Source organism: Planococcus citri, chromosome 4 (genome assembly GCF_950023065.1).
Source record: "Planococcus citri chromosome 4, ihPlaCitr1.1, whole genome shotgun sequence".
NCBI lineage: Eukaryota > Metazoa > Arthropoda > Insecta > Hemiptera > Pseudococcidae > Planococcus > Planococcus citri.
In genome coordinates, this window is record NC_088680.1 from 43,514,063 (window position 1) to 43,535,228 (window position 21,166).

Below are 21,166 nucleotides of genomic sequence, written 5' to 3' on the forward strand. Positions count from 1 at the left end.
TTTTTTTTCCTGTTAAGTAAGTATAATTATTAGGTATTTATACTTATCTACATCTTTTCTTGCTTTATCACAATTTTTATGTTGCATTGAGCAATTTTTGTAGCAGTTGAACAAAATTTCAATGATAGTACCTGACCTATTTTATTTATGTTTACAAAATGATTTTTCAGCATGTTTTTGGTTAATCTCATAGAATTTTTTTTTGCATTTTTGTTCATTTGTGCAGTATTTTGATTGTGCATTCTTGGTTATTTTTTTTTTTTGTAGAAAATCAATTTAATTTCATCAGCTTGAACAATTATTCAATCATTCATTTTTTTTTCTGAATTAAGAATTTTCCCCTTATGTTTGGAATACTTTTTTACATCATATTTCAAGAAATGAAGAGCTCTATTCCAAAGCGGGTTAAGTCATTTTTTCCCCCAAAAAATGCGTTTAAAATTTTTGATGCTGAAATTTGTTCTGTTTCCGAAGGTCGGTGCACCTTTTCTTTCTTTGGACATTGAACAATAATTGCTTATAGAAAAATATACTTACTTTGAAAAATCGATGACTTCACCCACTTTTGAAGTAAAAATCTCTGTAAAACGTGCTTTTTTTGAAAATGACTTAACCCACTTTGGAATAGAGCTCTTCAAATGTTTGCAATTATGACAATATTTTTCAACTTCAAGTTTTGTCATTTTTTACGTAATTTTCTGCGTTTTGCGGCTCCTAATTTATTTTCAAAAAATTCCAGGAGAGTTGGGAAATTTTTTGTAATGAGATTATCATTTTTTTCTGAAAAAAATGAGGAAAATGGTAGGTTCGTGGAGCTGAAAAAATGGGGGGAGAGGGGAAATAAAAATGAGAATTTTCCATCACTCCTCTCTCAAATGAACGATCGCTGGAACATTGTTGAAAAAGTTTGAAAATGTAAAGTTAATTGATATGATTACTTCTGTGCTACTTCTTAAATGTAAAACGACTAATTAAATTGCATTTTTTTTATGAATTATTGAATTACGAATTCGATGTCTGGCTGAACAAAATAGTCTTTCTTATATCAGGGTCCTTGAACTTCCTTCAAATTGGGAATTTGGGAGTGCTTTGAGTACCTAAAGCAATTGAATTGAAAAAATACAGCATAGGTAAAAAGTTTTTCAGAATTTTAAAAATTAAGGGATGTCTCAAGTTCCATCAGAACTTGTGCAAATAGTTCAACTTTTTCAAAATGAAAAAAATTAGATTCTTGTCCTAACTTTCGATGACATTTGTACAGGGTGTTGCAAAATTTTCTTAAAATTTTGAGCTTTTTAAATTGTGCTCAAAATATTTCAAAAACAAATTGCTTTCAACGAAAATCCAATCATAGGTGCGCAAAATTACTTATTTCTTTTTTTTCTTTGTAGGACCTGATCAGTGCCCCCCCCCCCAAATTGATTTTCTCTAGCTTTTTTACTGAAAAAAAATTATTAATCGAACACTTCAACTTTTGCTCAAAATATCTTTGAAAAAATGAATCACGTTTTGCGAGGTGTATCTATTGAATGCTCTACAATCGATACGCAATATGAAATTATTTCGGTGGTCAATGTACTTAAAATTAAAACATCCTCTTTACCCTTTCACCGTCTCAGTATCATAAACGATTACCGTACCTACGTTTTCAGGTTCATTACCCCAACGAATGATAAGAGGAAACGTAACTTAATGAAAGTTGCACATATAGGAAAGCCATCTAGGACCTAATACGAGTTGTTGATTTTATGTTTAGAAATTACGTCGTATAAGTATAGTAGGTAATTTTTATACGTTATGAAACACCTTTTCTTCGAATCGTATTGATACCTACATTAAAAAGGTAACCAAACGCGTGAAAAATTTTAATTACCTATCAGTTTAATTAGCTGAGAAAAATGTTAACTATGTTGGGATGTTACTGCAGGAGAAAAGCGATCTTTTTAAATGGTTCAGCTTTACGAGTACCTATATACCTACATGCCATATACCTGCCGTTGATTAGAGATATCAGACACGGTTTCCTATAGGTATGGTATAAAAGGTATATACACATGTGACTATGTACATACCTACTCAATACACCTCTCCATAGATAGGTATAATGGGTATATTCGGCACATGAGAAGTATTTACGATTAGTATATTGTGTATACGCAACGCTCGGTGTATATATTATTCGTGATACGCGGTCGTGTGAACCGTTATGTAGGAATTTTATTGGTAAATGGTGGAAGCAGTTTATGGAATTAGCTATGCGAATGATGGCGAGGTGGACGAAGAAGACGAGAAGATGAATCGCATCTATGTATTAAAAAATAGACGCGCGGTTTTTTTAATGATAAGCTGCTATAAGGTGGAACCTTAATTATTATTGATTTCACCGCGCGATCACAGATTACTATTGGGATAAGAAAGAAACCTGCGACTACGAGTATCGTCTCAAGTCAGCTCGTATGGACCAGGCTTATAGTCAAATCCGTCCAAGCGACATTTTCACCATTTCAAGAAAATGTGAAAAAAAAATTGCAGCATCAGGCAGTTGATGATTTCTAAAAGTTTCATCAATATTTAACTTTCAAAGGCAAATTTCTTGTTGACTTTCGAGAAGAATAAAAGTGCGAGGAGTTGAAGACCCCCCCCCCCAGTTCGATTGCAAATAATCCAATAGAGGAATCAACTTTTCAAAACACACATCGATGGATATAGTACGAGTACTTACTTAGAGAGAGAAAGAGAGACGATCAAAAGCTGTAAAAACAATTACCAAATGGTAATTGAAGTTGAACGCGGTAGCGTAAATCGAAATCGCAACGTGCAACCGTGTAATTAACTTTCTCAATAGAATTAGAGTCAGGTGTGCTGTGTGTTGAGATGGCTACACCTGGCGCACGTTCTTGCGTCAAAATGACTCAAATTCCAATATGGCTTCTGGAAAGGTGCTTTTCACTTATATTGCATAGCATCTGAATGGACATCATCGTCATCGCCGCATCATATGCTGGAAAATGCTGACTCTTGTTTATACACATAGAAACAAAATCTCGAGAAATTGGTCGGTTACGCCGTAATTTATTTAACCATGCACCTATCTGTGCTGTGTTACTGACAATGGTTAGGTTATATTTCTGGCTACTGTTGGTGCTGATGTTGTAGATCGAACTGAGAGGGAAAGAGCACCAAGGGGGTTTCTGTCTTGGTAAAATATACGCAGGTATCCTAACGTGTAAAAATCGAACAATGACCATATCGACGACATGCTTGGTCAGACTTATACAAAAGCCAACCTGGATTACTGAATGAATACGCGTTTTCTTTTTTACTCTTTTTTTCCCCATTCTTCACTTATTACTTTCCTCTTCCTTTTCTAGCGTACCTGACCGGTGTATAGGTACCTGAGTGTAGAATATAATGTATGTTTAGGTAAATTTAGGAACCAGCTTTGAAAAAAAAAATTAATACGTACGAATTCCACACACGTGTTAAAATGAAACATTGTATAAGTATTCAGGTATGTAGATTGGTACAAAAAGGCATAGCGTGAAAAACAACAGGGCGCGAAATGAGAAAAAAAAAGACACTAGATTCAAAAGATGAATAGCACCTTGTATAGTATACTGCCCTCTGTGGTCTGTATACCACCGATACTGTAATTATTATTAGCTGCAGAGACTATCCGGCCATTTACAATACCTGTATATTTGTGTTATTTGTGTAAATATAGTCTCTATACCTGTCTATACCTATAACACAGTGTACGGTATAGTGTGTACCGTTGTGCAATCATACTAGAAAAATATAATCATTATTTGTTTTTTTTTCTTCTTCTGTGATTGCAGCTTATATCGATGTACCGACGAACCGTGAAACCGTGTGCAGTGACGATAAAAACAGAAGCAGACGTACTCAAAGTCGTGAAAAAAGAAACCTAAGTGCTGGCCATAGTTATTCCGAAGATTTGACCAAAATATTACCAACGTGGCATGAGAAGAAAACTGGTAAGTTATTTATATTCTGGATCTTTTATAAACATTCAAAATAATATTTCAAGTTTTCAACAAATTTGAATTTGATTGAAAGAGTCAAAAAGAGGAAAATCGTCTCATTCTTGAAACAATGTTCGGTTCGAAGAAAAAATACACATACGAAAGAGAATCCAAAAATACACGACTTGAAGAGCAAACTTTTAGATGCTGAATTTTTTTTTTTGAATTCAGACTTTTTTGAAGATTCGAGTTTGGCTATTTTTCCATTTAAAAAAATCAAAAATCAATCATATTGAGTTGAAATGCTAAGAGCATCATAAAGCAAGTTTTTCAACGTGATAATCTTGAAATTACTGAATATTTTCACTTTAATCTTCAATGTCGAGGAGAATTTCAACTAAGTTAATAATTTTAAAAATTTCCATGCGAAAGCTTAGACCGAAAAATAATATTGCGGTGTTTGAAAAAAAAATCAATTTGTGAATATCACTCACTTTTTTTTCTTTTTTTTGAAAATTCAGTTTTACCTACTCGTATTTAGAGCCGAAAGGTGGGCTATAGTTTTACAAAATGTGGAAAACTGCAGCATTAAAAAAATTTCCCTTTGAGAAATTTTTATTTTTGGTGGCTGCTGAACTTGGTAAACAAATATGTAGATTTTGCATTTTTGAGTGGTTTGAAAATTCAAACATTGGAATTTTGTTGATTCTCAAAAATGTTAGTTTTTTAAGCAATGTTTTTTCTGAATCTCAAATTCTAAGATGACATTTTTTCAAAATCGAGACCCCTTCTTCCTCCTACAACATGACTTTGAAATGTTGATTTATTCGAAAAAAAAATGTATATGTTGTGTACCAAGTCCGAAATTGTACAATGCGGGGTTGGTACAGCCAATTTTGTACCATCTCCGAAGTGTCCGGACCAAGCGTGAATATTACTTTTTCATCGGACTTGGTTTGTACCATGCCCGGAGGGTCCGGACAAAGTGTTCGACTTGGTACAATTGTGTTGTGCAAAGTCCGAAATATAGTTTTATAATGAATGAATTCGAATTTTACACCCCTTTATACCACACATATTGAACCAAATAAAAGGAAATTTAAAGATGACTCTAAAATACACCACCAGCAAAATTTTCAGGTGCTGAAATTCATTTTTGTTGATTTTTGGGGAATTTTTAAAGATTCAAATATTGCTACACTCACGTCTCAAGAAAAAAAATAAAAAGATCAGATTGAGGTACAAACTAAAATGCTGAAATTTGGTTTTTACTCTCTATTTTCAACTTCTCGAGTCGTGAAATTCTCGTACCTTACTCATTTGAAAACAGTACTATTGCTGGTGGTGTATTTTAGAGTCATCTTTAAATTTCCTTTTATTTGGTTCAATATTTGTGGTATAAAGGGGTGTAAAATTCGAATTAATTCATTATATAACTATATTTCGGACTTTGTACAACACAATTGTACCAAGTCGAACACTTTGTCCGGACCCTCCGGGCATGGTACAAACCAAGTCCGATGAAAACGTAATGTTCACGCTTGGTCCGGACACTTCGGAGATGGTACTAAATTGGCTGTACCAACCCCGAATTGTACAATTTCGGACTTGGTGCACAACATATATATCTCAAATTCCAAGATGACATTTTTTCAGAATCGAGAACCCTCCTCCTCCTCTTCCTCCTCCCAACTATGTACATCAAACTCAGTTCATTTCCAATTTTACTGGAATATGACTATTTTTTTCTTACAAATTGTCAAAATTTTATAGTTTTGCTTGAATAAATCTATTATAAAAATTTTTGGTTCATTCAAAATAGAAAATATTTAAAAATTCAAAAACGTTGAAATTTCGTTGATTTGATCTGAAAGAGGTCAATTTTTAAACAAATTTTTTCTCGATCTTAAATTTTGAGAGAACATTTTTTCAATATCGAGTAAACACCGTTTATTTATAGTTTTATGAGGATATGGATTTTTTATATAATTATATTTTTTTTAAAATGTAAAATTAATCAAAAATGCACTTAAACGTACTCACCTAATAATGTCTTCTTCCATCCTTCATTTCATGTATAGATTGCATTATCTTTGATCCGAAAAATCATTCTTATTCATGTTTCAAATGAATTCTTAATTTTTTTACAGACCTTTCTCGAAGACTGATTTTGGAAGAGTTTGACGCCGAGTGTAAACTCAAAGATGTGACCGATTCGTTATCACGACCTCAATCACGTCACAGCACCAGTTCGTTTTCATCCAGTAATTTGGAATCGCTTAAAGATATAGATATGTCGACGCATAAACAAGTACGTGTAAATTACATCTCATCTCACCTCATCTGAGATCAATTGAACTTTACTTTTTTTTTAAATTTGTCCCTTGAACTACCTAACAATCAACTTGAACTGTGTAGGTTCGCGGCGATCCTGATGGCTGTGGGTTGGATTTATCAACGTTAAGGTATTCGCCGAGCTCCGAGCTTAGAATTGAACAAGTGTCTGAAGATTTGCTCAATATTAAAAAAGGCTGGTTAATGAAACAAGGCAGTTCACCTGATCAGGTATAAAATACTTTCGTACCTAATCTCATTCTCCTTTTATCCAGATTTTAGGAAATACCTATATACGCACCCCTTTAAATGGTATTTTGAACAGGAAATAATTTTTTTCAAATCTTCATTTTTCCAGGAATGGAATAAATATTGGTTTGTTCTGAGAGGCGTTGCTTTGCTTTATTATCGTGATCCAGCCGCCGAAGATCAAGGAATACTCGATGGTGTTATTGATCTAAGCGTTATGAGTACAATTACCGAGGTTCAAGTTGCTAGAAATTATGGATTTCAAATTAAGGTATGGTTATGTGATTTACGTAGTTTAACCTTATAAAAGGAAACAATCAACGTCAGTGTTGCTTGAAATGATTCAGATGAACGGAATATTTTTCTTTTTCGCGGAAGTACAATTAATATGAGAGCAGGTACATTAATGAAGTGGGTGGTGATTTTGTTTGAATCTGTTTTCCAAACATTCCTTACTCGGTGGTGATCTCGATCTCGCTGTATTTGGGCTTGAAATATTCACAACCTGTCTCCTTCTTCTTTAGCTATTCACTCACGTCATATTTTTCATTTTCTGTGTGTCTATGTTCGCTTATCTCGAGAAAGTCAAACGTAAATTAAATTGCAGAACCTGAGAACGAAAGGAGCCAAGTTGAAAACCATTGAAAACGATTTTTCGACATACTTGATGTTGGTAGTTTTTTTTTTGTTTTTTTTTAAATCTAGATGATGAGAAAAAATTGAGCAGTTCATTTGGCACAGTGTTCAAAATTTCAAAAAGTATGAGAAGAATGAAAATATTATGTTCAATTTTTACTCAAGTTCAAAATTGAAGGAGTTATTTCACTCAAAATTTTCTTTCAGGTGTATTTTTTCCAGTTTTCCTACTTACCCTGATTTTCGATCAAATTTTGGGAACCTTGAAAACTATTCCCAAGAAATTCACTTAAAATGCCTCCTTTGACCAAGAAATTCTTCAAATTCGATCTGGTATGTTTTTAGCTATTTTTCGAAAATTTGTGTTGGGCACAGAAATCAAGTTATAAACATTTTTTCAAATTCTTTTTTCATTTTTTCCTCCAGCGTTCAGTAGTTTTCGATTTTTCAAACGTATTTAAAAATGAATTTGAAAAAAAACTGGGTAAAGGATCAATTTTTGCGTTTTTCTGTTTCTGATTCAATTTTGTAAATTCCAGTTCCAGATTGAGTTCCTATTTTGGGAATTATGCTTCATATCATTTTTCACCTTGAAAAATCACGATTCACGTTTGCTGCTTCGAATTTGCTCCTTCAATTCTTATGACAGGCAAATCAATTCACGCACGTGTTATTCTGGTTGCCTCATTCAAGGGCTAATTATTTTGAACGATTAATAAAACACAGTATTTTTCTGTGGCTTATGAAGTTTTTTTTTTGGAAGTTAATTTTGAAATACTTACATTTTTATGACTTTTTGTTTGTTTTCAAAGAATGAGCATTACCTACCCAAAATTAAAATGAAATTCAAAAATTTGCGGAAATTTTATAATGAAGGCAATTTGCTTTCGTCACATTTTTTCCTAAGACGAGTTTGATTCGTTATTTCTCCTGTAACCAAATCCTCAGCCTTTCTTTTATCCTCTTCGGAACCCTTTTTTTGGTTTTGGAAGCTCTTCATCGACGTACCTATCAGTTTGAAAAATTGGATTAAGTTTTCGGCAGTAGATTAAAAAGTATCTTCTCTTTGAAAATCAAGCTTTTTATTGCTATTATAAGAACGATAGAGAAACAGTATAAATATTATTTTTCGCACTCGATGACTCGATACGATAGTATCCCCTCCTTGGTCGAATGTTTCAAGTAACACAGACCGATTGTGTAAACAGTTTACAAATAATAGGCAGGCACTCCACCTTACGTAGACGAATCGACATTCGATGAAAAAGAAAGAGAGAAAAAAAAAACACATCGAAGTAAAGAAATAACTCTTAGTTGACGTTCGGTGGCGTGTGGAGTAGGTACCTACTTGTAGAGTACTTAAGTAGAGATATATTAGGTATTTAACGTTATATTATTATGGTGTTAATTCGATATACGACGATAATTTCATAGACTTGGGACGAAAGGCAATACACGTTGTCAGCGGTAACTGCTGGAATTCGCGGAAATTGGATATCGGCGATCAAACGAGCTGCCGGAATGCAAGACGATAACAAGTACGTAGTGTATCGATAATACATACATATAGGTACTTATGGTAAATTTTTTTTATTAGTTGAGATTGTCCACGCGATGATGGAGTACGTATATATTTCTGCTTGTGTGTCTGTGTCTGTAGCATAAATCTATAATGTACCAGTACCTATAGTTATAGAGCTAAAGAGTACATACGTTTATTATGTCGAAACTAATGTAGTGCGAAGTCGTGTGAAGGACGTATATATGTCGACTGTTTACTATAGTAATTAATACACGGTCGCGTTATGATTTTTACCTTGAAATAAATTACACTGTTTAGGTGTAGGTATAATACGGTTTGTTTTAGCTATTCATATAGAATATACTATATCTTCTAATGATGTATTTTTAGAATGGATACCGATAAAGAGTTACCACCTACTCCCAGATCGTTATTATTGTCATCGGACGAAGAATACCGGACGGCGTCCGAAAATGGCCGGCAGAGTAGTAGCGATTGGGGTGAAACGTTACCCCCGTCACCTCCTTTGAATCGTACACCAATTTCGCGAGTTAAAGAACGAGCCAGGTTTGTGTGAATTTTCGAGCTATTTACTCAATTTCGAGTACCTACCTACTCATCATTTCTGATGTCTTATTCGTGGTTTTGATATTTTTTACAGAGGTGTGACGAGGACCAGGCTGTACAACAGTCGTAATTCTAAATCATCTCCGCCGTCTTCTAGACGATCGAGTACTGAATCGACTTCGGTACGACATCAGAGTATTCTGTCCAGTTGCACCGATATTAAAAACGTTCACGAAAAGGTTCGATAGTTCGCTATTATGAACGTTTACGACTAAAACGACATTTATTTTATAAATTGTATATTTATCATACGGCGATTTTCGTTTCCAGAGTGAGAAATCATCGTTGATGAAGAAACTGGAGAAACAAGCCATAGAATTAGAAGAAGTCAAAAGACAGCTGACCAGTGCTCTGAGGCAACTCAGCAGCGCTGAAGAAGAACTGCTTAGATTAAGACAACGTCAACAAGATGTGACTGCTTTGGAAAAACAAGTTAGTTTCCTTTCTCCTCCTCTCCTCCCTCTATCCATTTTGATCACCTTGCGACATTTTTTAACGTATTTTTTTTTTCTTCTGTAATCCAATCAGATGGAAGATACGATGCAACTTTTACAAAGAGCCGAGGAAACATTGAAACAGAGAAATTGCGAACTATCCGAGTACGAAGCGATTAAAAAACGGTATTTTACCACATATCCTCTACATAATTAGAATTTTTGGTATTAATTTCAATTTTTTTCGTTGAATTTGCAGTTATATGGAAGAAAAATCAAATTGGCAAAAGGAAATTCGAGCTACGGAATGCGAACTACACGAAACCGAAGAACGATATACCGAACTTTGCTGCGAATTGGCCTCCAGCAGAGAACACGTCGAGCAATTACGAAACGAATTGGCCAGCGTTAGCGAACGATTGGCTCGTGGAATTGAAGAAAACGAGTCTTTGTATAGGTAAGGACTTGACAGGCAGAAAATGCTATGGATTTTAGGCGAGGCCAAATTCAAATAAATTATGTTTAGGAGAAGACGGCCAGAGAAAATGGATTGAAAAAATTCACTTTACAGTTGAACTGTTTTAAAAAAATAATTAAATCAAAAAAAATTCAAAATTTTGTAAATTGTTCAAATGTGGAAAAATTGACAAAATTTGAACAAATAATGAAAAACTGCTGTAAATAAAAGTTTGAAAACAAAATTATTTTTGGAGATAAAAAAAGTGTCACGTGACCTGTCAAATTGGGTTAAAATTTCGTGAGAAATTGAAATGTTTCCGTGGAAATGCTTTTGGAGCATTTTTGAAGAATTTTGGCCAGCAAAAATTTCAATTCTGTAGCATAATTTTTTGTGATCACTTTGTTGAGAATTTTGAGGAGGAGGAAAAAATAGAAAAATAAGAGCTGAAAAGTTGAAAAAAAAATTTTAAAAAGACATCAGCTACTTCAATGGTTTTTATGCCATTTTAAAAAGTCTTAACGACATTTGATGCTGTTTTTGCTAGATTTTTTTCAAATTTTTACATAAAAATCTCATCAATTTTTGGCAATTTTCAATGGTTTTTTATGCTAATTTTATAGCTTTTTATAATGTTTTATGTCACTTTGCTCTATTTTATCCCATTTTGATCACATTTAAATTTGATTAGATAATTTTTCGTAATTTTCAACGCTTTTTTGATATTTTAAGCATTTTTGGCGAACTTCTGCAAATTTTGCTTAATTCATCTGATTTTTTACCACTTAGCGGTAATTTTTGGTTCCTAACTTATTTGTCAGCTTAATGATTGCGAAATACCTCATGTAATTTTAACATAATTTTTTTTTCAGTCTTGTTGATTTTTTGATAATTTTCAATAATTTGAGCAGATTTTGTTAGATTTTGCTCAAATTTTGAGTCATTTCGATCTCTTGTCGTTTTCGGCTGTTCTTATGTAATTTCAACAAATTTCAACGATGTTTTGAACGATTTTTGTTTAATTTTTCCCAATTTTACGGAAACTTGATTAATTTTAGGAAATTTTTGGTAATCTTTTAGTCAAATCACCTCTGAAAATTTGTCTTGTGTAACTCGAAAAAAAAATTGACATACCCAGAGTGGGTGGGGAAAAATTGTATTTTTGACTGAAATCCCTCTTTTTCCTCCAAGAAGTTAAAAATTTTGATATTTGGAAAAAAATTATTTTTTTCATTTGCTTGTCAAAATTTCTTCACAAAAGAAAAAATTCATCGTTTTAATTTTTTTTTTAATTTTCAAGGATTTGAGCGCCGGTAAAAAATGTGGATTTTTGAGTCAGGAATCCAAGAAGTTTTCCGAGAATTTTACTTGACCTCAATTTTTTTTTATATTTACCTCAAAAATATTTTTAAAAATCTCTCCATAGAAAATTTTATTTAAAAAAAAAAAAAAGGCAGGCAGTCATTAGCTGAAGTATGCATGAAAATTTGTGGCGATAACAAGTTCATAAAATTTTATAAAAAATCTAATCTTGATGTTTTGGTGGACTGTTCAGAGGGGGAAGGAGGAGGTCAAGAAAATTTTTTGTACTGAATTTGTCACAATTCGTCATACGTTCGATACCTAATCTTGATTTTCTGATACAATTTCTTAAAATATTGGAAAAGAGGGTGCACGATGAATAGAGATCACAAAAAAACATCGCAAAAAAACGTTCACAAATCGAAGGAAAATTTATTCAAAAAATCTTACCTAATGCCGAAACCCAATACATAGGTATATTATTTTTAATTAGTCTATAATGAATTCATTTTTTCTGTCCACAGGAGATTACGCGAATTAGAAGGTAGAGGAACAGCACTGAGTTCGATTCGTGAAACAAAAGGACGAAGCTTAGACTCATTAAGCGATCTGACCAATATCGATTTCGATATGGATTTCGCCCAGTACGATAAAGACAGGTGAGGATCGAAATTCTGAATCTTTTCGCTGTTAAACTCGATAAATTTCTTATTTCGTAATTTTTCAAATTTTACACAGAATCGCTGAAGAATACGAAGAACTGAGAGCACGTTTTGAAAAAGCCGTTCACGAAATTCGAGCCATGAAGAAAGAGTTACGCGAATCGCACGTGCAAAACGATTGCTTAGAGATAAGTTTAATAAACGTGCGACAAGATTTGAAATGTAAACAACAGTCGTACGAGTCGCAGGCGTCTCTTATGGCTGCGCGCATTCAAGACCTCACCAATAAACTTTCATCAGCTGAAAAACAAGTCAGTATAATTACGTTTCGGTGTTAGCAGACTCGACTCGAGTAATGATTAGTGACGTTTATTATTTACTCGTTGTGTTTTTTTCTTCTTCTGATTACTACAGGTGCGAATGCTGAAACAAAAATTATCGAAATCGGAGAACCGTGAAAAACGTCGTTCGTTGTCGTTAAAAGGTCGCGAATCGTTCGCCATTTGTAAAGAACTAGAAGAAAAATTATTACTGCTAGAAAAACGTATCGCTTTACTAGATCAAGAAAACGCCGAACATTTCAAATTGGCTGAAATGGCTTCGAAAGTCGATCCGGTCACGACGTCGCCATCGTCGGTCAAACCAACCAAAGAAGCGCAGTCTCGTATACGTAGAAAATCTCTGGACAGCGCGACCAGCTCTGAGCCGATGAAGATTCTCATACGTATGAATTCGTTGGAGGCGAAGGTGGCCGAAGCTTCGCGTAAAATCGTCATCAGACCTTCGTCGTCGAGCGAGAATCTCGAATCGACTCCCGAACTGGAAGAACCGCCTTGCTCCGGCGACGGTAGTCACGATGCTAGTCTAGAAAACAGCAATATCGCCAACGAGATTAAAACCATCGAGAATCTGTTGAAGAAGAAATTATGCGAAATATACGCTAAGCAAAAATCGCTCCAAGAATCCGGCACGTTGACCGAAGAAGCCAAGTTGAACATTATGGCTGAGAAATTAGCCTACGAGTCGATCTTGGTGTGTCGTCTGCAAGAGATAGCCGCCGGATACAATGATACCGATATCGCAGACGCTGAAAGACTGATGCTCGAATTAGATAAAAAATTAAAAGGTGAACAGTTAGTTACCAAGTCGCCATTAGATTACTTTACCAAATCACTTTCGCAGTACTTGAATCAAACCGGTAAACAAGTCGAGCCTTATGTTAACGCTAAAAAATCCGTCAAACGGAAAGAATCGACGGCGGTTAAAATGCTGCAAAAGAAATCTAACGCTTTGACTAAGAAAGTCGATAAATTCATGGATGACCGGATCGAAGAACTATCCAATGTGTTCGTCAACGATACCCGAAAGGATTTCGTCATCAATGACGACTACGTCGGTAATATTATCGAAATGGCTCGCGAAGCCATCAACAAGAAACTCATTCAGGTTGAAATTAGTCAAATTATGTCGCACTGTATCGATAACTACGCTCCTTCTGTTACCTCATCCGGCGATAAAGATCCGTCTTTCGAATGCCTCATGGTGAATCGAGCCAATCTAGAGCAATGGTCCGAATTAGTCTACTCGTCACTAAAAGAGCAAGTTGACGCGGCTATTGTAAAACTCAAACAAAAATACGAATCTAAACTGCTGTCGTCCAAGTTGGAAAATTCGATATTCCCTGTTTCTGTGACGCCTGAAAATCTCAAACAATCTTTGCAACAGTTCATCGATATATTGGCTCATAAATGCTTGCTCGATGCCAGGTTACAGATTATCAAAGAGAAAGACTCTATTAGGGCGAACGATTGCGAAATTACCAAGTTGGACGAAGCTACCATCATGTCCGAAATGCAATACCTCTATACGAAGATACAATGCGATTTGAAATCGAACGGTGAAAAAAGAATATTCGATAGTTTGGAGAGCGTCGACGCCGAAGTGTCTGTTTTACGTAATTCTGTTGAAGATTTAGTCCGTAAACGAACCCTTTCCGATAGTGTATGGGATAGCACGGAGAGGATCAGGATGGAAGACACGTCTACCTGTGAATCGAATAGTTCGCAGTCTTCGTGGCTCGAAGGAGTTTGTCGTCGATGCTTTGAAATCAAAGAACAAATCATTAATTTGCAAACGTGCCTTATGCAAAGTCAAGAGTGCCAGAAATGTTTGTTCCTTCAAGATCAACTCAAAAGGTGAGTTCATTGAGGAGCTTGAATATTGATTTTCTCATTGCGATATGATTGTGTTGGAAATTAATGGTTTTAATATTTTTCAATCTTGTTGTAGGAAAGAGTTGGAATTCGAAGAAGGTAAACAAAAGCTTGAGAATCAACATATGCAAGAGCTCGAATTACTCAAGACTGATTTTGAAAACGAAAGGAATTCGCTGGTATGATTTTTGATAACTTTTTTAGAGACGTTTGTTACGTATATTTTTTGACCGATTAATGAATTTTTTTTTAGATTACCAAACACGAAGAAGAAGCGAATGTTTTGAAAGAAAAGGCCAAAAAATTAGAAAGACGTTTAGGTGCTTTAGATTCCGAATACTCGCAACAAATCGACTGCATACGCTCATCATACCAAAGAACACCGTCTCCCGAATACGATAAAGATAATTCTTACTCGGAAGATAGCGTCAGACAGAGATATCAGTCCGAAATTGAGCAGCTTAGAGTGAGTATAATTATGTGCTTTACATTAGCGTTAGAATAAATGAGTTTTTAACAATATTTTTGAAATTGTAATTTCCCTTCCTTTCCCTTCCCTTCCCTTACACACACTTGACAAAATCATTTTTGAGCTGATTGAAAGAAGTTATTTTGTCAATTTTACATTTTTTTTGCCAAATTGTTGTAACTGTTCTTACTTCTTACCTTATTTAAAGTGAAGAAAAAATGATTTTCCACCTATTTTTGATCATAAATCCCTCCAAATTAACCTGGGAGGTCCAAATTTGACATAGGTATATAAGTACATTGAAATGGTACTAAAGAGTTGCCTTTTTGCAGATTTCAAGTTCCAACTTTTCAATCCCACTTTACTCTTCTGCAGGATTCGAAATTTCTTACATTTGATGACTTTTAAACCTATACGATTTTGGAGTAAATTGGATTTTATGAATCAGCTTTTTCATCTAGAGTATATAGAAATGATTTCGGTCGAGTTTTCAAAAAAAAGTGGGAAAGAATTCATTTGCAAAATTAGTTCGGTTATTGTAACAATTATTTTGATACTTACGTGTTCGGAGTCGACTGGTTAATGATACCTACTTGTTTGTGGTTGACTACCATCCAAAATTAAAAAAGTTGAATTAATAGAAATGAAAAGATGAAAAAAATTGATTTTTAATCATTTATTATTCAAAGAAACATCAAGTAGGTACTAGTAATAAAGCTAACCAAAAAATACATCTATGTAGAGAAAACTGAAAAAAATCACTTCTATTGATAAAACGTACCTACCTAATGAAAATGTGCTACAACAAATCGATTGCTTGACGTTGGTTGCCATACATACGATGACTTAGCGTATATTTCGTGTCGGTCGGGTCAATTCGTATAGTCTTTCTGCGAACTTATTTCGGTCCTTATTATCATACAACTCAGGCAGTTTAGAAGATACTCGTAAGTCATCCGGAAGCTTCTCAAGGATAGTACTCATCAAAAATGCGTCGGGCAAATCGGTATCGGCAAGTATGTTGTACCACCGCAGTAGTTCCGAAGCTAGCTTTACCGATGAAGAAGTATCCATTTCCAGGTTGAGAAAATGTTCACGGGCATTATGTTGATGGATACCATCCCACATAGCTTCGACGAAAGAGGCTCGGTATGAAATGTAATCTACGATAATTCTGCTCGAATTGGTCTTCCAGCATAAGGCTTCACTATTGCTAATTACTACCTGAAAAAGCAATTGATATTGGTATTCGCTGGCGCGGTGACATCTCATGAAACCCTCGAATTTATTGATAAATGCCATCACTTCGAATTTATTCTCATCATTATAGCAGATGCCCCATTCAATTAAGTGTTTAGGTTTAAGAGCGTCATTGAAGTCTTTTCCAAATTCGATATCATCACGTAATTGACGTTGACGAGGAGGTTGATTTTGGCGAAGAGAACCTGTAACATTTAGATTGCGGAGATTTTGTCTGTTATTCCGGAATACACTAACACCATTACATAATTACGCTAAAATCAATGACTATTAACACTAGATTGGTGCGGATTTACTGAATCAAAAACGCTTACGTTACCTTGTTGGAAGTCGTGTTGTCCTTGAGCGTCTTGTAAGGCCGATGACGAAGTATCCATTTCCAGGTTGAGAGAATGTTCACCGGCATTATGTTGTTGAATACCATCGCACATAGCTTTGACGAAAGAGTTTCGGTATGAAATGTAATCTTCGATTTTGCTCGAAATATTCTTCCAGCATAGGGCTTCTTTACTGTTAATGACGTGCTCGAAATACCATCGGTATTGGTATTCGTTAGCGTGGTGGCATCCCATGAAACCCTCGAATTTATCGATAAATGCCATCACTTCGATTTTATTCTCATCATTATAGCAGATGCCCCATTCACTGAAGTGATTAGGTCTAAGAACGGTATTGAGGCCTTCTCCAAATTCGATATCATAACGTAATTGACGTTGACGAGGAGATTGATTTGGGCGATAATAACCTGTAACATTTAGATTGCGGAGATTTTGTCTGTTATTCCCGAATACACAAACACAATTACGCTAAAATCAATGATTAACACTAGTACTAGATTAGTGCGGATTTACTGTTACCTACCTTCACTGTTGATTACTTGCTCGAAATACCATCGGTATTGGTATTCGTTAGCGTTGTGATATTTCATGAAACCCTCGAATTTTTCGATAACTGCCATCACTTCGAATTTATTCTCATTATTATAGTAGATGCCCCATTCACTGAAGTCATTAGGTCTAAGAACGGTATTGAGGCCTTCTCCAAATTCGATATCATAACGTAACTGACGTTGACGAGGAGGTTGATTTTGGCGAAGAGAACCTGTAACATTTAGATTGCGGAGATTATGTCTGTTATTCCCGAATACACTAACACCATTAATTACACCATAGATAATTCTATTCTATAGCTAAAATCAATATGTACCTAACACGATTGGTGCGGATTTACTGTTACTGAATCAAAAATGCCTACGTTACCTTGTTGGAAGTCGTGTTTTGCTTGATCGTCTTGGAAGGAACTGGAAGTACTTCTTTGCATTTTCGTGGTGCTGTTGTTGATCAGCGGTAAAAAAAATTAAATGAACTACGCTGCAGTGAACTAGGTATGACTGTTATGCGAGATCGAAAAGAGCACCATGTGACACAAGAAAGAAAAGAATACTGAATGTGAATAACTAGTGAAACCAATATTGTACTTGCTCGATTCGGAAAAAATATATTTAGGTATTAAGAGATAACGATAGATAAGATCGCGATAAAAGCACTGGAAGTTCCTTTATCTACTCGTTTAAAACTTGGATAGATGTTAGTATGTGAGCTAAATTTACCTGGTTGAGATTTGAGAACAATAGAAGAATACGCGCGAATTCGAACTTGCTCGTTTCCCTATCTAATGGGAATTTTCACTAAATCTTGCCTCAGAACTATACTTGTTGGTTTGTTCGCGAGTTTTTAGGCAAAATTTACATGCATTTGAAAATGTCTCTAAAAAATGAAAATCGTCATAAATCGCCAACTCATACGTAAAACTAGGGTACTATACAGATACAATACAGGGTATGATCATTGTCCGCCATTTTGGTTACAGTTTTCAACAGACTGCTACCCTCCCCTTCTTTACTTTACCCTTGGTTGTTTACTTCACTTCACCCAGAAATAACCAAAATGCCGGACAATGATCATACCCGCTATATGTAGTACCCTCGTAAAACCTACTTTGCGTTTTTAATTTTAAAAAACACACAGGGTGCGCAGAAATATCGTGAACCCCTGAAACAGTTTTCTTCTAAACATTTCGCACATGATTGGTTGTTGGACCGAAGACCGAATAACATTCCACCAATCATATGCATCCATTTCACGTTACCATTTTACCAACCTATATTTTCAATGAAAATTTTTCTTTGAGGTTCACAATATTTTTGCGCACCCTGTACGTACGAATAATACCTATAAATATAAATAGTTACCGGAAATTAATTCGCTTATCGTTTAGTCCAAATAATCATTCGCCTTCAACCCTGCAGGGCTGCAGTACAAGAAAATTAATCAGACGTTTGGCGAACTCAGTCGTTAGAATGTCTCATGTCCTTAAAACCATGATATAAACTTTCTGTTATCGAGTGGAAAAGGTAGCAAATTCGTCCTTTTTGGTCGACAGTAGCTACTTCTGGATAGCAAATAAAAACAACTAAAAAGCACAATACGTAAATCATGACAAGGCTTTAAGAGAATTCCTAACTTGCTCGAAAAATGCCAACCGACGACAGACGACCTGAGTAAAATTTTTCAAAAAATATTGAATAATTGACTACAAAAAACAGCTAATTTTATCATTTTTACAACTTAGATGCATAGATGGCATTTTTCAAAAAGATTGAAAAATGTGGCTAAAAGTTGACAAATTTTTTGATGTTGACCAAATTATCAAAAATTACTCGAACGTTTTGGAGAAAGTTTGAAAATTGACTGAATTCAAAAAATTCGTCAAATGCTAAAGTAATGAATTTTTTAAAGGTTTAGAAATTTCAAAGGTGAAAAAATTGACTTCTTATTTTTAAAAATAACTTATGCAATGTTGTTCCAAATTGAAGTTTCTAAAAACTATTCAGATTCAAAAAATATTTAACGCAAAATAAACTTAGGTAGTAGGTACATTAAAAATATCGTTTTTTTACTCCTCAAAATACCAAATTTTCTAAATATTTTGCCCTTACTTCGCTCAGACCGGTTTGATTTTCAGTTTCAGAATTGATTTTTTTTTTTTAAATGTCATTGAAGTCAAACATTATAAGACTAAGCCTTTCCATAGAAAATTGAGAAATTACAGCTTTTTTACCTCTCGAAATAGGAATTTTCCAAAGCTTTTGCCCTCTCGCTTCGCTCAGAAGCTGTTTGCTTTTCTATCTCACAATCTCATAATTACAATTTCCAAAATAGAAACAATCCAGATTCTAAAATTTTGAAGCTAAAAAAATACAGACCAAACTTCTTACATAAGAAATGTGTTTTTTTTTCACTTCTCAAAGTAGGTACAAAGTAGTAGGTAGGTACGCATTTTGAAAAGCTTCTGGCAGTTCTGGCTCGCTTCGTTCGACCCTGTTCGCTTATGTGTTTCAAAATTGAAATTTCTGAAAAAAAATATAGGAATTCAAATTCTAAAATTTTGAAGCCAAAAAATATAGACTGAACTCCTCACATAAAAAATATTTTTTTTTTATTTTTTGAAATTTGAATTTTTGAATTTTTGCCCTCTTTTTACTTGATCCAGTTTGTTTATATTTTCCGAAATTTAAAATCCATTTATGCTCTGTCTTGCATTTCCTACATTCCTTTTTTTCATTTTGTAGCCTAATATTATTTCCTATGTACCTCTACTTTTATTGTTATCTCAAACTGTATTGTTTTATTCCTAAATCTAAACATTCGATATTCTTTACTATGTCTTATCTTTCATTTTTAGTTTATAATCCAAAATATTAAAATTATTTTTGTGTATTGCAGGCATTATGCGAAAAAGGCCTGGTAGCCATGGACAATTCACACAAAAGAACAATCACCGACCTGGAAGAAAAACACAGGCAGGAAATAGAAGCTTTAAGACTGGAAAAGGAGCAAGCTCTTGCAGAAGAAACTCAAGCCACTTTGGCAGGTAAATACGACGACGAAAAAATTGAATACAAGAAACTTGATAGAAAAAATTTTAAAAATCTGTTTTAATTTTAGCTTTGGACGCGATGAGGAAAGCTCACGAAGCCGAGGTTCAAAAAGAAATCGCTAAATTTAAATCAGAGTATTTGAGAAAGGTTCAGTCTAATCAAGACATCGGAGCTCTGCACAAAGAACACGAGTAAGTGTACACCTATCTTAGATGAGCAAATTGAGTTTCAAAGAAGACGTATCTTATAAATAATCACCTGGATTTTGTTTCAATTTTTTAGAGCCGAAATGGAGGAAATTAAACAAGAAATATTATCGCTATCAGAAAAATACTCGATTAAGTGCGTCGAATCGGCGGCCCTCGAAGAAGAATTACGAGCAGCTAATAACCAACTTGCTCAAGCTCAGCATCACATTATGCAATTAGATAACAGGTTCGGCTGAAATTTTGTCCCTAGTTCAGTAGTTGATTTTAGCGACGAATTAAATAAAATAAATTTTTAAAATTTTTTCATTTATAGGAATAAACAACTACGAGCTCATCTAATTTCCGAAACGAATGGCTCGATTCAAGACGAAGAACTTCTGCAACAGTTGGAAGAACGAACCAAACAAATAGCTAATTTGAAGGAACAATTGACAGCGGTTAGTTTGTGACGTATATTATTCAAAATAACCCTCCTCTCTCGTTCATTATCCTCCCTCAATTGCATGTTTATTAAATACTCGTAGTGTACAGATAATTACATATATCGTATCAAAGGCACAGGATTTATTAACTTTTTTTATGTGTAGCATATCATCGATGTATTTATTTATTTTTGAATCACCACCTTATTTAAAACATGGTATTTGAGAGTCGTGCTCGTTGATTACAAAACTTTTTTCGTATCTGGTATTTGGCTTTTTTTTCAACATTAGTCGGACGCATACGCTGCTTTATTATTACTATTATGAGAGCACGACTCTAATGCTTTTTTAAATGTAAAAATGTGCTTTTTATATCATGTACCTATCTATACGTACACGTATTACGTACATACATATCTCTACCTATATGAATTTATTTTACCT

The 21,166-nt window shown here is 34.4% G+C and overlaps 2 protein-coding genes across 5 annotated transcripts in view; one reads left to right on the forward strand and one right to left on the reverse strand.

The window, feature by feature from the left end:
- Window positions 1-21,166, forward strand: part of osp (outspread) — a 116,472-nt gene that overhangs the window by 94,294 nt on the left and 1,012 nt on the right. For 2 of the 3 annotated variants that reach the window (XR_010558367.1, XM_065361625.1), the window contains exons 6-24: window positions 3,840-3,998; window positions 6,137-6,297; window positions 6,405-6,551; window positions 6,679-6,840; window positions 8,640-8,743; window positions 9,118-9,294; window positions 9,389-9,533; window positions 9,625-9,786; window positions 9,883-9,974; window positions 10,048-10,245; window positions 12,072-12,206; window positions 12,286-12,520; window positions 12,624-14,404; window positions 14,499-14,601; window positions 14,676-14,888; window positions 19,937-20,084; window positions 20,159-20,282; window positions 20,374-20,526; window positions 20,614-20,737. Coding sequence is in view for 2 of the 3 variants with exons in the window: in XM_065361625.1 (XP_065217697.1) it covers window positions 3,840-3,998; window positions 6,137-6,297; window positions 6,405-6,551; window positions 6,679-6,840; window positions 8,640-8,743; window positions 9,118-9,294; window positions 9,389-9,533; window positions 9,625-9,786; window positions 9,883-9,974; window positions 10,048-10,245; window positions 12,072-12,206; window positions 12,286-12,520; window positions 12,624-14,404; window positions 14,499-14,601; window positions 14,676-14,888; window positions 19,937-20,084; window positions 20,159-20,282; window positions 20,374-20,526; window positions 20,614-20,737 (4,523 nt within the window). In the remaining variant the exon portion in view is untranslated. The remainder of the gene's footprint in view (window positions 1-3,839; window positions 3,999-6,136; window positions 6,298-6,404; window positions 6,552-6,678; window positions 6,841-8,639; window positions 8,744-9,117; window positions 9,295-9,388; window positions 9,534-9,624; window positions 9,787-9,882; window positions 9,975-10,047; window positions 10,246-12,071; window positions 12,207-12,285; window positions 12,521-12,623; window positions 14,405-14,498; window positions 14,602-14,675; window positions 14,889-19,936; window positions 20,085-20,158; window positions 20,283-20,373; window positions 20,527-20,613; window positions 20,738-21,166) is intronic. The other variant, XM_065361627.1, reaches the window with a different exon arrangement.
- Window positions 15,553-18,093, reverse strand: LOC135843673 (uncharacterized). Of its 2 annotated transcripts, none has more exons than XM_065361633.1 (5): window positions 17,761-18,093; window positions 17,411-17,541; window positions 17,013-17,252; window positions 16,471-16,896; window positions 15,553-16,336 (listed from the first exon to the last, which is right to left on the reverse strand). In XM_065361633.1, the coding sequence occupies exons 2-5, from the start codon at window positions 17,469-17,471 to the stop codon at window positions 15,738-15,740; spliced, it is 1,326 nt and encodes a 441-aa protein (XP_065217705.1). In that variant the 5' UTR covers window positions 17,472-17,541; window positions 17,761-18,093; the 3' UTR covers window positions 15,553-15,737. The 2 variants fall into 2 exon arrangements, with proteins under 2 accessions (XP_065217705.1, XP_065217706.1); XM_065361634.1 differs by lacking the exon at window positions 17,761-18,093 and having other exon boundaries at window positions 15,553-16,115; window positions 16,197-16,336; window positions 17,411-17,754.

Excerpts from the sequence above, each read along its gene's own strand:
- LOC135843673 (XM_065361633.1), bottom strand. The coding sequence starts at position 17,471 with ATGCAAAGAAGTACTTCCAGTTCCTTCCAAGACGATCAAGCAAAACAC. Across the intron at positions 17,253-17,410 it reads AAAACACGACTTCCAACAAG|GTTCTCTTCGCCAAAATCAA; the intron begins GTAACGTAGGCA and ends TAAATGTTACAG. Across the intron at positions 16,897-17,012 it reads GCAAGTAATCAACAGTGAAG|GTTATTATCGCCCAAATCAA; the intron begins GTAGGTAACAGT and ends TAAATGTTACAG.